The following is a 14,450-nucleotide window of genomic DNA, read 5'->3' on the forward strand; positions in this document are numbered from 1 at the left end:
TATAAGTACCTCTTTGAACGTGACATGGTATAAATATCAAGAGTGAAAACTTAGTCATGGTTTTTGGTACTGCATTACTATGGTTATATAAATTTTATTTTCTCTACTGAAAAGTAAGGTAGAGGTATTTATTTGGCATTTATTCAATGATAAAATAACAAAAAGTGAAAGTTTGTGTTACCAGTATTATTATTGAAAAGCAAAGATAAGAGAATTAAGAAGCTTTATATAATAGAAAACATGAACATACGAACTTTTGCAGTACTAATCAAGCTTACTATCATCTTATATCTCAAAGCTCATGAATTATGTACCAGTAAATTACCATGTATGTAATTGTGGCTCATTTTCTAAAGTGCACTTTATAAAGTGGTAGCCACTTTATTTCAAAAAACAAACAGGCAAACAAAAAACTTCAGGGATTAAACCCTGATATGAGGACTCAGAGATCACATGATATTCTATACAACATGTAAGCACCAAACATAAAAGCTTATGCAAATAAATTCCTGTTAAACAATGCTAGAATTTACAGAATGGTTTACAGATGGTACATATCATCATTAAAAGGTTTTAAGTTTGAACTTCATTTTTCATCAAGTTAACCATTAATAACCAATATAGAGAATGCTAAATCACTCTAGAGATAGATACCACCTTGAAAGTAACAGAAATTATTTTAATATAGTCTATAAGAAAAACAAAAATGTTTAAATATTGTTTAAGAGACATTCCTCTTTAACTAATTCTTCACTCCATTACTTCTTAATGTTTTGTTCTACTAATATTAAAATTAATTATGCATAAATCAAAATATGATGGAGGATTCTCCAGTATCTGAACTACTTGTTAAGAATCAGATACGAGATTGTGAGGAATCATATTAGCACTTTTAAAATTATGAAAACTCTTTTATATCAGAAGAGACATATGCTGAAGATTCATGGCTTAAAAGAATGAACATTTTAAACACTAAGCTTATTTTCTGGGAATAATGTTACTCTGAGACCATATCTTTCAAAACATTTCTATTGAAGTGCATCTAACAATAAAGGAGAATGAACTTGCAGGGAGATAAAGGATTGGCAATGAATAATCATAGACTTCATATTTGAAGTAACACATAACAAGGACGAAAATTAGTATTTTTATCTTATCCAGGCAAATTTCATGCTATATTCTATATCTGTTTAATACAAAAGTTTCTCTAAAGAATATCAAAGTAAAATAGAGATACTTTCCAAAAATTCAACATGCTTATCCTAAGGACATTAGTTCCTCCTGTCATAGTTCCATATATGCAAAACTGAAAAGCATGGAGCTTGAAGTTGGTAAAGTGCACATATACAGAATTGTAATACATATTGTAAAATTTTAATTATGTAAAATTTAACTAAGTACTATGTTAAAAGGTACTGTTTATTTTTCTGTTAGATTTCGTGGTTATTTATTCCATGTAATGAGATTTTCTAAAACCTGGAAAAGCAAAATCAGAATTATGCTTGTCTGATAAAGAAAAAGGTATTTTCCATTCTTCAAGTTTTCCCTTAATATACACGGCAAATTTTCCATACATTTCTACTATCTATTTTAAATCAAGTTAGCTCCAACAAATCTATATTACCAATAGAATTTAAAGAGAAGTATGTGACTCTTGATTAACACTTTAAGTATATTATCCTGTCAGATAACCTCATACCTGCTATCATGTCATCTACAGCACTCATTTTCAGCAATACTTGTTCAATTAGCCCAACTTCTGTGCTAGTCTGTAAATTCCGAACACTTTTTCGTAAAATGGCTGTAAACATGCTCCATATTTCTGCTTGACATGTTACATCACAGTGCTCCAAAAGCTCTGTCATGCATGTTATACTCTCAGCATCCTGGATAATAAAGTTCATCTCCAAGTCAAATTCTCCACCAACCAGCTGAAAATAAACAAAAAGAAACAATAACTAATGATAACATGAGAGATTATTTATAACAATAAAATAAAAATAATAATTCAACCTGCATGATAGCATAGCTACTCTAAAACATTTCAAGTTTTCTAGTCTAACACTACTTTTAATAAAAATTTGAAAGCTACAGATTAAGGGTGCTATAAGAATGAAAACTAGCAATGTCTAGTTTTTTAAAAATGGAAAAGGGTAATTTCAAATCAAATGGAGCAAAATGGTGCAGAGGACTACTGGATAGGATTCAGGACAAATTCCTATAAAAAAGAATTTGGCTCCAAAAAGTGATAATCATTAGAAAATGCAGAACTCACAAAGGATAAATTTTAAGATATGAAGTTCATTTTCTTTTGTGATATTACTAGACTAACAAATGAGATGTAACAGAAAAGAAACAAAGGGCCTAATCACCATGTACAGAAGATAAAGAAATATGACTGATACTAGCAAACTTAGAGTAAAAATTCAAATGATAGAATCAATGTTTAAAATGTTTAAAATATACCTACTATCATAATATTTTACTTTAAAAATTGTGAATTGATATACAAAGTATTACTGTCCTCTGTATCTAAGAGTTCGGTTTGTTTGTTCCTTTGTTTTTTGTTTATTTCACATCTGACTTTAGTTGCCAGACAGATGGTGAGCAAGGAGATAGGCAAAATAGATAAAGGGTATTTAGAGGTACAAACTTCCAGTCATAAAATAAGTAAGTCATGGAAACGAACAATTCAATAGTCAATAGCCAATAATATTGTCAAGATATTGCATGGTTACAGGTGGTGACTACATGTGTGGTTAGCATTGAGAAATGCACAGAATTGTCGAATCACCATGTTGAATACCTGCAACCAATAAACACTGTATGTCAACTCTACTTCAATAGTAAACTTAAATAAAAACTTTTAAAAAAGTATTACTCTTTCCTACTTTAAGTACAGTGATAGATAAATACTCATAGAATACATAGAATAAAAGATGTAATGACATTCTTATTCTCTATTGTTCAAATCACACATGACATATTAATTATATTGTTATAAGTACTATTCTTAATGAAGAACATTGAAAAACTAGGTATCTTTCTGGTCTATAGAAGAAAATTTAGAAAGAAAATAATAGCCACATACAAAATACCTAATAAATTTGAAATCATACATGCATTATTCATTCATTCAGTTAATATTTTATTTATTAAAAATTAGAAATTACTGTTCAAGGAACTAGGGATATATCTATGGACAAGAAAAACCCCATGTGCTAATAGTGTTAAGTTCCAGAAATAAAGATGTGTGTGCGTGTACACACACACACACATACACACACGTGTGTATGTGCGTATATATGTATGTATGATTATATGTGTGTGTGTGTGTGTGTGTGTGTGTGTGTGTATATATATATATACACACACTCTACCTTATTGCCCCAAAAGTTGAAATTGGTTCATAAGTTACAGAAAGCATAAAAGAAGATATAAAGTAGTCAGGAAAATGGAAATAAGAGGGAAATAAAATTAGGGGCAGATAGGTACCAGAAATTAGGTTCACGAAATAGAATTTTTTATCAAAGAAAAATGTTCATTATAAGGGTAGATATATGGGATAAATATAATAATAATAATACCATAAAGTAAGCTTACATACCACTTAGCACTATTCTAAGGGCTTTTCATATATTAAATAATTATTAACAACTTATGAGACAGGACCTATTATTATCTTCATTTTACAGATAAGGAAGAATAGGCACAGAAAATTTAACTTGGAAAAGATCACAAAACTAGTAGACAGAGGATCCAGGATCAAAACCCAATTAAGTCCATCTTCAAACAAGTCCATACAAGCAATAATCTCATTTAAGAATATTTTTAAAGTCTTTAAATTTAAGAATTTAAAAACAAAATATTCTCAAATTTTAAAATTATACTCAGTATTTTTCTCTGTAAAAGCTGTAAAACTCAACTATATGAGAAACCAGCCCTCATCCTAACTCTGACTTTTTTTTTTCTTTTTTTCTTTTTTTTTTTTTTTAACTGACCTAGATATTCTCTTGGGTTAAAGGCTGGTTTTACCTCTGTGTATGAAACAACTTCAACTCCTCTTACTACTTCGGTCTTATTAACAAAAAGAGCTACTAGAATGGTTAAGAGATTGTTTCTGAATTCAGACTTCCTGGATTCAGATTTTAGCTTACCACTTACTGTGTGACCTTAATGACTCTACTTCTCTAAGTCTCAGTTACTTTATCTAAATATGGGAATAAAAGTTCCTATCTAACAGTGTTGTAGTTATGAGGATTAAATAAAGTAATGGTGTTTAGTGCTTAGGAACAAAATTAGCCATGTAGCTAACATTCAGTTGAGATTAGCTATTAGCAGTTCTCTTATGACCCTAACTTTAACAACAACAACAAAAAAAAGTGGTCATATAATCACGTATGTCTGAAGTACCACAAAATAAATAGCTTGAGCCTTATGTTTCCAGCAAGTTAAACTATTGTGGATCATGTACTCTCTTAGATATTAATTGCAGATTTATAAGAACCAACTCAAACATCTTTTCACCATATCATGGTCTTATCAAAGAACTGGTGACTTTTCTACTATTATATGTCCAATTGACTTGGGTCACTACTTAAGACCCTTGTAGACCAATGGTTAGTAACTCAGAAGAGATGCTCTAAAAGGGAACCATATAGAGCGGGAGGGAAAAAAAAAAAACAGGTTTGAAAATCAATGATGTGGACACTTACTACTAACTGAACTAATAGAAGGAGATAACTAAGGTTTAAGCCTACATATCTCTGAATAAATGTGCATAAGAATTAGTATATACTAAAATGGGAGAATATTGAAGAATTTTTTAGACTAATCTCCTAAATGAATTGTAAGTGCTTCCATAGAGTCTGGCATAACCAACAACCATTATGTAATGTGTAAATAACAGAGATGGGTTCAGTTAGAAGGAAAAAAAAAAGTCTGCTTTTAAAGGAATCAACAATTAATATGTATAACTCTAACAATGAGTCCTCTGTTTTAGGAAGCTTACAGTTTCATCTTTCACCGTTAAAAAACAATGCTCCTTTCTATGCATCATTTAATTACAAAAGAGTACAGTTTGGATCTCTGACTTCTCTGCGAGAAGCTGTAAAAGTATTTATTGTAGATGTTGTAAAGTGACCTGTATTTTCAGATGTTCTTTCTAACCTCACTGTAATTTTTAATACTTTACTGTTAATAAGGTTAAATACTTACAAAACTATCATTCCGAGATTAGAGAAATATTTATTCCCTACTTATAAATGAGTGGTTCCACATTTACCAACTAAAGCATGTAAGAAAAAGTAGAAATAACTGGCTTTCATTATTTAAACTATTCTCTAACAATCCTTTGAGGAAAATGCATAATTGTCTTCATAAAATTGAAAATAAATGAGGTTAAACAGCACGAACAAGGTCACATATAAGTAAAATGACAGATCCAGGAGTCTAATCTAGATGAGAAATGAACCTAAATACCTTCCTATGAAGTTAGAAGTATAGACTTAAAAATAAATAAATAAATAAAACAAGGCGTATCATAGTAGATCTACAAAGAAATCAGTGTTGTATGAACTGTATGTGGAATAAAAGAAGAGAAAATAATTTCTATGGGTAAGAAATAAAACACCCAGAGGTAGTAAATAAAATTTTTAAAAAACAATTAATTCATGAGAGACTATGGACTCAAAAACAATCTGAGGGGTTTGAAGTGGCGGGGGCGGGGGGGAGGTCAGGGTACCAGGGGGTAGGTATTATAGAGGGCACGGATTGCATGGAGCATTGGGTGTGGTGAAAAAATAATGAATACTGTTTTTCTGAAAATAAATTAAAAAAAAAACTAATTTATTTAAGGTTATTTCAGCAAGAAAGTGGAAGACTTTGAAGGCTCAATTATAGGAAAATTAGCAATAAACACTACACAACAAAGCTGAAAAACATAAACCAAAAGAAGTTAAAATCACTGTTACCCTAGTATAAAAGAGATTTATAAATCAATTAAGACTTCCTGTAATTATGAACATGTCACTGCAATACTCTATTTGTACAGTTAAGAGAGTTCTTTTCTTGAACAAATAATCCAATCAAGAAATGGGCAGAGGACATGAACAGACATTTCTGCAAAGAAGACATCCAGATGGCCAACAGACACATGAAAAAGTGCTCCATATCATTCGGCATCAGGGAAATACAAATCAAAACCACAATGAGATATCACCTCACACCCGTCAGAATGGCTAAAATCAACAAGTCAGGAAATGACAGAGGCTGGTGAGGATGCAGAGAAAGGGGAAGCCTCCTACACTGTTGGTGGGAATGCAAGCTGGTGCAGCCACTCTGGAAAACAGCATGGAGGTTCCTCAAAATGTTGAAAATAGAACTGCCCTATGACCCAGCAATTGCACTATTGGGTATTTACCCTAAAGATACAAACGTAGTGATCCAAAGGGGCACCTGCACCCGAATGTTTATAGCAGCAATGTCCACAATAGCCAAACTATGGAAAGAACCGAGATGTCCATCAACAGATGAATGGATCAAGAAGATGTGGTATATATACACAATGGAATACTATGCAGCCATCAAAAGAAATGAAATCTTGCCATTTGCGACAACATGGATGGAACTAGAGCGTATCATGCTTAGCGAAATAAGTCAAGCAGAGAAAGACAACTATCATATGATCTCCCTGATATGAGGAAATGGTGATGCAACATGGGGGCTTAAGTGGGTAGGAGAAGAATAAATGAAACAAGATGGGATTGGGAGGGAGACAAACCATAAGTGACTCTTAATCTCACAAAACAAACTGAGGGTTGCTGGGGGGAGGGGGTTTGGGAGAAGGGGGTGGGATTATGGACATTGGGGAGGGTATGTGCTTTGGTGAGTGCTGTGAAGTGTGTAAACCTGGTGATTCACAGACCTGTACCCCTGGGGATAAAAATACATGTTTATAAAAAATAAAAAATTAAAAAAATAATAAATTAAAAAAAATAAAGGGGAGAAATTTCGGTAAAAAAAAAAAAAAGAGAGAGTTCTTTTCTTCTAGGCCTTTTTCTTAAAATTCTAAAAGGATGGTGAGTGCTGTGAATTGTGTAAGAAAGACTTATGAATCACAGATCTATACCCCTAAAACAAGTATTATATGTTAATAAAAAAAAAAACTGTGGTGAAATACACATAACATAATATATATCATTTTAACCATGTGTAAGCATATAATTTAGTATGAATACATCCACAATGTTTGATGTTGTTACAGTCTGAAAATCAAAACTTTGTAACTGTAACCTCCAAATCAAAATCTATCTATGGGAAGAAGGAAAAGATGAACCAAGAGTAAGATGGAAGATGATGGAATAAGCAAAGTTGATTAAAATTAATATATTTTTTTTTTTACTCACACTGTAGTTTTTCTATTTTGCTTTTGGTTTCATAAAGTTATAAAGCACTATCCTAAAATTTTTTTAAAAAAAATTCTAAAAGGTATTGCCACTATAAGAAAAGTGGTCCACAATGGTGCTTCCTACCCAAGAATTGGTCATAGAGGAATTTATATAAAATAAATACCATAGCTGAGCTTTTTAAATGAAATTACTCTTATTTACATAAAGAAGTAAAATTTACTATATAAAAAGTTAGAATATAAAATCTAACTGACTTGGAAAATACCTTCTGAAAGCACTAAGTTTGTAATTACTAGCAATTTAAGTATCTTTTACCTTTTTAAATATAGAGTTTTTAAATGCCTTTATTTTGAAATCTTAGATTATTAGAATCATATGAGATAATTCTTCTTCATTAATTAGATCAATTAGTAACCATTTGGATTTCTTTGCAACTTATCTTTCTGGATAAATTCTAAACTAGATAACACTGCCTATAAAGTCACAATTTAACGCCTCAGTTCCAGCTTCCTCTACTTCCCATTTACTAGCTACAGTCATAGGAATATTTCTGCACTGCATCTAACTTCATCTAAAACTTTTCATATATGTTATTCCCTATACGTGACACAGAGTTCTCTTCAAACCTGTACATTTGTTAACATTGTTAACATCCAGTAAGCCTCCAAATACCAGTTTAGATAGCACTTAATCCAGAAAGCCTTCCCAGAACCCACAGTTTGCCTTTTTCTAAATTCCCAGTAACACCCATGCACACCATAGCAACCATGACTTAATACTATAGATGTTCACAGGTATCTTTCTATCCCCCACATTAGTAAACTTTGTTAGGGTAAGGACCATTTCTAACTACCCCTGCATCTTCACATAAGCACAGTGACAAGCCAATGAAAATTATTCAGTGTTTAACAAGGAATGGGAAGATGGCAAGATGGAAGTTCAGGAGGGTGGAGCAAGAGGGTCTGATTCATGGCCAATCATCAAGTTTTAAGCGAGATTATTCAAGTTTTTCCCCTTCAGTAATGAATTGCCCTTACTGCCACATAACTTTTTTAATGTTCCACTGGGGATTACAAAGCCAGAGATACTTTCTCTTTCCTGATTATGTCTTCAGCTGCCTTAATTTTCCTTCTATTACTTGGAAAATATATAAGGATTAATAAGTAAAATTTAGAAGACTTGTACACTTGACTTAGTAAAGCACTAAGTATACTACATACAATTTTTAGTTGTTAAAATCAGGCTTAATAGTATTTCCACTTCCAGTTTCTATTTTCAAGTGAAATCAGTTTAAAACATCTTCCTTTGAAAAATAACACCACCACCAAAAAATGGCAGAATTGGAAACTTTAAGGCTATGTTCTCCCTAAAAAACTAATAAGCTGGCAAAAACTCAAAATCAACTTCTGAAAAATTCTGGAGTCAAGACAAAAATGTACACCAGCCAGGGGAAGATGTAGTGAAGAAGAAGCTATTGTTCTTTGTCCCACCTATAATCCCCCAAACCCTGGAGGGCAATAGTCATGAGGGCAGCATCCTGTACAAGTTCCAGAGGAACTGCTTTCTAGTTCCAGAGAAGTAGCAAGAACCTTATATTCAAGCTTATGGGTCTCAACCAATCTGGCAGCTCCCTCAAGGACAAGTGCAAAGAACTGTCTTTATTTCACCAAACTTAGAACACCTCCAGGTAGGGGACACCTGACCTGCTGAAAGCATGCTGCTGAAAGCATGTAAAGGCACAGATATTAGCTGCAGCAGCCTGAGCTAGAGACAACACTTAGAATACACAAAAAACATACCTGGAAGTCTGGGAAAGAATATGTGCAGAAAGAAGGTATGTGTGGGCATAAAGACCTAGATATCTCCTGGGCAGCCTGCACATACAGAAAAAGCCTAAAAGCCTAAAAAGACCCTAAGCCTTCACTTGGAACTGGCCTTTAGAGTCTACACAAGTAGAAAGTAAATGCTAAAAGAGAGCTGCAAATAGCCTGACTAAGCATTGCAGGAGTGCCCCAAGAGCAAATCTACAAAGGCAGGAAGAGTATTTTTTTATTTTTCATTTTTTCTTTCCTTGGCTCAAGGCATTGAAGATAACTGTGTCAAAACATCAGCTGAGGGGCACCTCGGTAGCTAAGCAGGTTAAGTGTCTGCCTTTGGCTCAGGTCATGATCCCAGGATCCTAGGATCAAGCCCTGCATTGGGCTGCCTGCTCCATAGGGAGTCTGATTCTCCCTCTCCCCCTGCCCCTTCCCCTGCTCATGCTTTCTCTTTCTCTCATTCTCTCTCTCTCTCTAAAAAAAAAAAAAAAAAAAAATCAAAAAAACTAATGTATCAGCACCACCAAACAAACAGAACTTCAATGGCTATACACAACAGAGAGTACAGACTTAGAAACATATTTTAGAAAATCACTAAGCCAACAACCCAAAACAGCAACAACAAATACAAGGAAAAGGAAAGAATATGATTTCCAGCCTTTCCATATGACAATATTCAAAATGTCCATTCTTCAACAAAAAAATTATGAGACATACAAAGAAACAAAAGTATGGTCCATCTAAAGAGAAAATATTAATATAATGTTCAAACTTTGATAACTACATTTGTTATCATTTCCTTCCTCTATTCTGTCCTCCTGCTTACATTTTATTTTCTTTCTCTTACTACACACAGATGTCTTTTCCTATAAGCCAATCAAATTACTTTAGAAACAGATACAATCTAAATTTAAAAGTATTGAGTTATTAACCTCTAAAAAAGGAATCTTTGAGATAAACCTATCTATAATTTTACAAAGAAAGTGGAAACATGATATTTAAAATGACCACTCCGTGACCATTGATATGCTGAATAATTTATGTGTATCATCTCATTTAATTCACCACAATTTTGTAAAATAGCATCTCAATCAAGGAAACTGAGGTTAGCATAAGTTAAGTAACCAGCCCAAGGTCCCAAAGCTAGTGTCAGCATCAGAATTTGTCTAGTCTTGTCAATTTAATATAGAATTAAGAAGTATACCAAAACTAAAGAGACCATCCCCCACACATAAATACATACCTCCACCAGTCATTGAATCTTCAAGATCTGATACACGTATCATAAATGACTTTCAGATAAATTTTTAGTATGTAACAGGAAAATATTTTATAATTTGGACATGAACATAATAAAAGCTAATGATCTTAAACCCAGCTGACAAACTCAAGTGAGAAAAATAGAAAATTACTTGTTTCCTATTTCTTTCACGATAGTCCTTAAAAAAATTATTTTAAAAGTAATTCATATTGGTAATCCTTCTATGGTATAGAAATAACTATACCCAGGAATATAGCAAATACTATAAATATAGTCCATAAAAATTCTAAGGATTGGAGGAGAAAACAAAGTGAGTGACTTTCTTTTTATTTTTTTTAATCTTAAAAGATTTTATTTATTTATTTGACAGAGATAAACATAGCAAGAGAGGGATCACAGGCAGGGGGAACGAGATAGGAAAAAGCAGGCTTCCCGCAGAGCAGGGAGCCTGATGCAGAGCTCAATCCCAGGACCATGGGATCATGACCTGAGCCAAAGGCAGATGCTTAACTATCTGAGCCACCCAGGCATCCCTCAATTACTGTTTAGCAGGATAATGTTTTGAGGGAAAGAATGCCTTTATTGCTCTAACTTCAACATTAAATATTTTAATGCTTTATTTTTGACCAAAAGGTGATATGTTCTATTCTATTTATTTATTTATTTTTATGATGTTTTTTTTCTTTTTTATTAACATATAATATATTATTAGCCCCAGGGATACAGGTCTGTGAATCACCAGGTTTACACACTTCACAGCACAGTGAGTGACTTTCATATAATAACTAGCCTCCTCAAAATATATTTAAAATAGGGGCACCTGGGTGGCCCAATGGGTTAAGCCTCTGCCTTCAGCTCAGGTCCTGATGTCAGCGTCCTGGGATTGAGCCCTGCATCAGGCTCTCTGCTCAGTGGGGGGCCTGCTTCTCCCTCTCTCTGTCTGCCTCCCTCTCAGCCTGCTTGTGATCTTTCTTTCTGTCAAATAAATAAATAAAATCTTTAAAAAATAATAATAATAAAGTAAAATATATTTAAAACAACATGAAGTTTTATCAAAAGTGGTATAACCACTTTTATATTTACTTAATAAGATTATAACAGATGATAAGTACACTTAGATGCTAGCCGTCATCCAATGAGTAAAAAAAAAAGTAAAAATTAGAAGTCTTAACTGCCAAATCACTATATACTTTCAAATTGTAACTCTAAGGCTAATACTAAAAACCCGAATCCATCTCATAAATAAAAGCAAAATAAAAACTTCTACGGACAAATAAAAGCTGAGAGAATTCATTGCCAGCAGACTTTTACTACAAGAATTGCTAAAGTAAATTCTTTCAGCAGAAGGAAAATAAATCAGATGGAAATATGAAATAACAAAAAATGAAAGAATTCTGAAATTGTTAAGTTTGTTGTTAAATACAAAAGACTTGTTTTCTCATTTTGAAACTCTTTAAAAAATAACTGGGAAAACTAACAATGATGTATTAAGGGACTTCTAAACATACAGAAGTAAAAGCAATGACTGCAATAGCACAAAGGACAGCAGAGGAAGAAATATAAGTATACATTTAAAAGGTTCCAACCATATACTTGAAGTGATATATTATTTGAAGATGGAGAATAAGTTAATAACGTATATTGTAAACTCTAGGAAACACTGAATGTGAAAAAGAAACAATATCAGGGTACCTGGGTGGCTCAGTGGGTTAAAGCCTCTGCCTTCGGCTAAGGTCATGATCCCAGGGTCCTGGGATTGAGCCCCACATCAGGCTCTCTGCCCAGCAGGGAGCCTGCTTCCTCCTCTCTCTTTGCCTGCCTCTCTGCCTACTTGTGCTGTCTGTCAAATAAATAAATAAAGTCTTTAAAAAAAAAAAAAAAAGCAAAAGGTTATAGAATTACCTAAAAGAAAAGAAAAGAAAAGAAAAAAAGTCACTACACAACTATTAGAATGGCCAAAATCCAGTACACACTAACAATACCAAATGCTGCAAGGATGTGCAGCAACAGGAACTCTTACTCATTGCTGATGGGAATACAAAACAGTACAGCCACTTTGGAAGACAGTTTGGTGGTTTCTAACAAAACTAAACATATTCTTACCATATTGCACTCACTGGTATGCACTCAAAGGAGCTGACAACTCAGGTTCATGCAAATATCTGCACACAAATGTCTATAGTATTTGTAATAATTAATTTAATAATTAACTTAAAATTTTATTAGATTAAATTAATAATTTAATAATTTGCTTTTAATAACTACCAAAACTTAGAAGAAACCAAGATGTCCTTCAGTAAGTGAACGGATAAAATTTGGTACATCCAGACAATGGACTATTATTGAGCACTAAAAAGAAATGAGCTATCAAGTTACGATAAGATACAGAAGAATCTTAATTGCATTTCACTAAGTGAAAGAAGCCAATCTGAAAACACTGTATATTGTATGATTCCAACTATATGACATTCTGGAAAAGGCAAAACTATGGAGACAATAAAAAGATCAGTGATTGCCAGGGGTTGGCGAAAGGACAGATGAATGGGTGGAGCACAGAGGATTTTTAGAGCAGTAAAAATATTTTACATTGTATATATGATGGATATTTGTCTTTATACACTGTCACATCCAAGAGTGTTTAAACCAAGAGTGAGCCACAGTGTAAACCACTAGACTTTTAAATGTTTAAAACCAAGAGTGAGCCACAGTGTAAACCACTGGACTTTAAATGATTATGATGTATCCAGGTAGGTTCATCTATTGTTAATACATGTCCACTCTGGTGGAAGATGTTGGTAAGTGAAGAGAATATGCATGTGTGGGATCAGGGGATATGTGGAAAACCTCTGTACCTTTCCCTCAATTTTGCTGTGAATCTAAAACTTCTCTAAAATGCTAAAGTCTTAATTTAAAAGAACTATTTTAAAGAAAAGATAGGTATAGTTAATAAATCAATAGTAATATAGAATGGAATCATAATATTCAGTTAATCTAAAACTAGACATGAAATAGGAAAAATAAAAACCAAAAAAAGATGTGAATATTAAACAGCAAAAACAGCAGACTGAAATGTTGCCATAATGATTACATTAAATGTAAATAATATAAAACCACCACTTAAAATACAGAGATTATAAGAATGTATAAAATGTAGCAAGACCCAATTATATTCCATATACTATATATATATATATATATATATGTATGTGTATATATACCTCCATATATATATATAGATAGATAGATATGCGTGGGCACACACACATGTACACACATATATATACATATATACATATATACATACATATATGTATATATGTATATATGTATATATATGGAGGTCAGCAAATGTCTTCTTGAAGAGCTAGACAATAAAGATTGTAGACTTCCAGGACCGTATGGTCTCTATCATTACTGCTTAACTCTGAATTTGTAATTTGAAGACAGCCACCTAAATAATATAGTATGGTTGTGTTCCAACAAAAAAATTTATAAAATCAGGTGACTAGCACATACGCAATAGTTTGCTGACCCCAGAATTAAAACAGAAATAGTTTAAAAAGAAAAGGATTTAAAAAGATACACTATGTAGGGGCGCCTGGGTGGCTCAGTGTGTTAAGGCCTCTGCCTTTGGCTCAGGTCATGGTCTCAGGGTTCTGGGATCAAGCTCCACATTGGGCTCTCTGCTCAGCAGGGAGCCTGCTTCCCCCTCTCTCTCTGCCTGCCTCTCTGCCTATTGCGATCTGTCTATCAAATAAATAAATAAAATCTCGAAAAATAAAGATACACTATGTAAATACAATAAAAAAGAAAATGTTGTAGTGATATTGGTATCAAACAAAGCAGACTTTATAAAAGAAAAATAGAAACTTTCCATAAGGAGGAAGGGGCTAATTCATCAAAATGACATAGCAATCCCAACTATGAATGATTCTAATAAGAGAACAAAAGAGAAAAAACAAA

General features: G+C 32.9%; 1 protein-coding gene across 6 annotated transcripts in view; it reads right to left on the reverse strand.

Moving 5' to 3' along the window:
• The window catches only part of NBEA (neurobeachin), a 685,682-nt gene that overhangs the window by 597,624 nt on the left and 73,608 nt on the right, over positions 1-14,450 (reverse strand). For all 6 annotated transcript variants that reach the window (XM_059144025.1, XM_059144024.1, XM_059144021.1 and 3 more), the window contains exon 2: positions 1,700-1,931. In XM_059144025.1, the coding sequence (XP_059000008.1) occupies positions 1,700-1,931 (232 nt within the window). The remainder of the gene's footprint in view (positions 1-1,699; positions 1,932-14,450) is intronic.

Source organism: Mustela lutreola, chromosome 13 (genome assembly GCF_030435805.1).
Source record: "Mustela lutreola isolate mMusLut2 chromosome 13, mMusLut2.pri, whole genome shotgun sequence".
Classification (NCBI taxonomy): Eukaryota; Metazoa; Chordata; class Mammalia; order Carnivora; family Mustelidae; genus Mustela; species Mustela lutreola.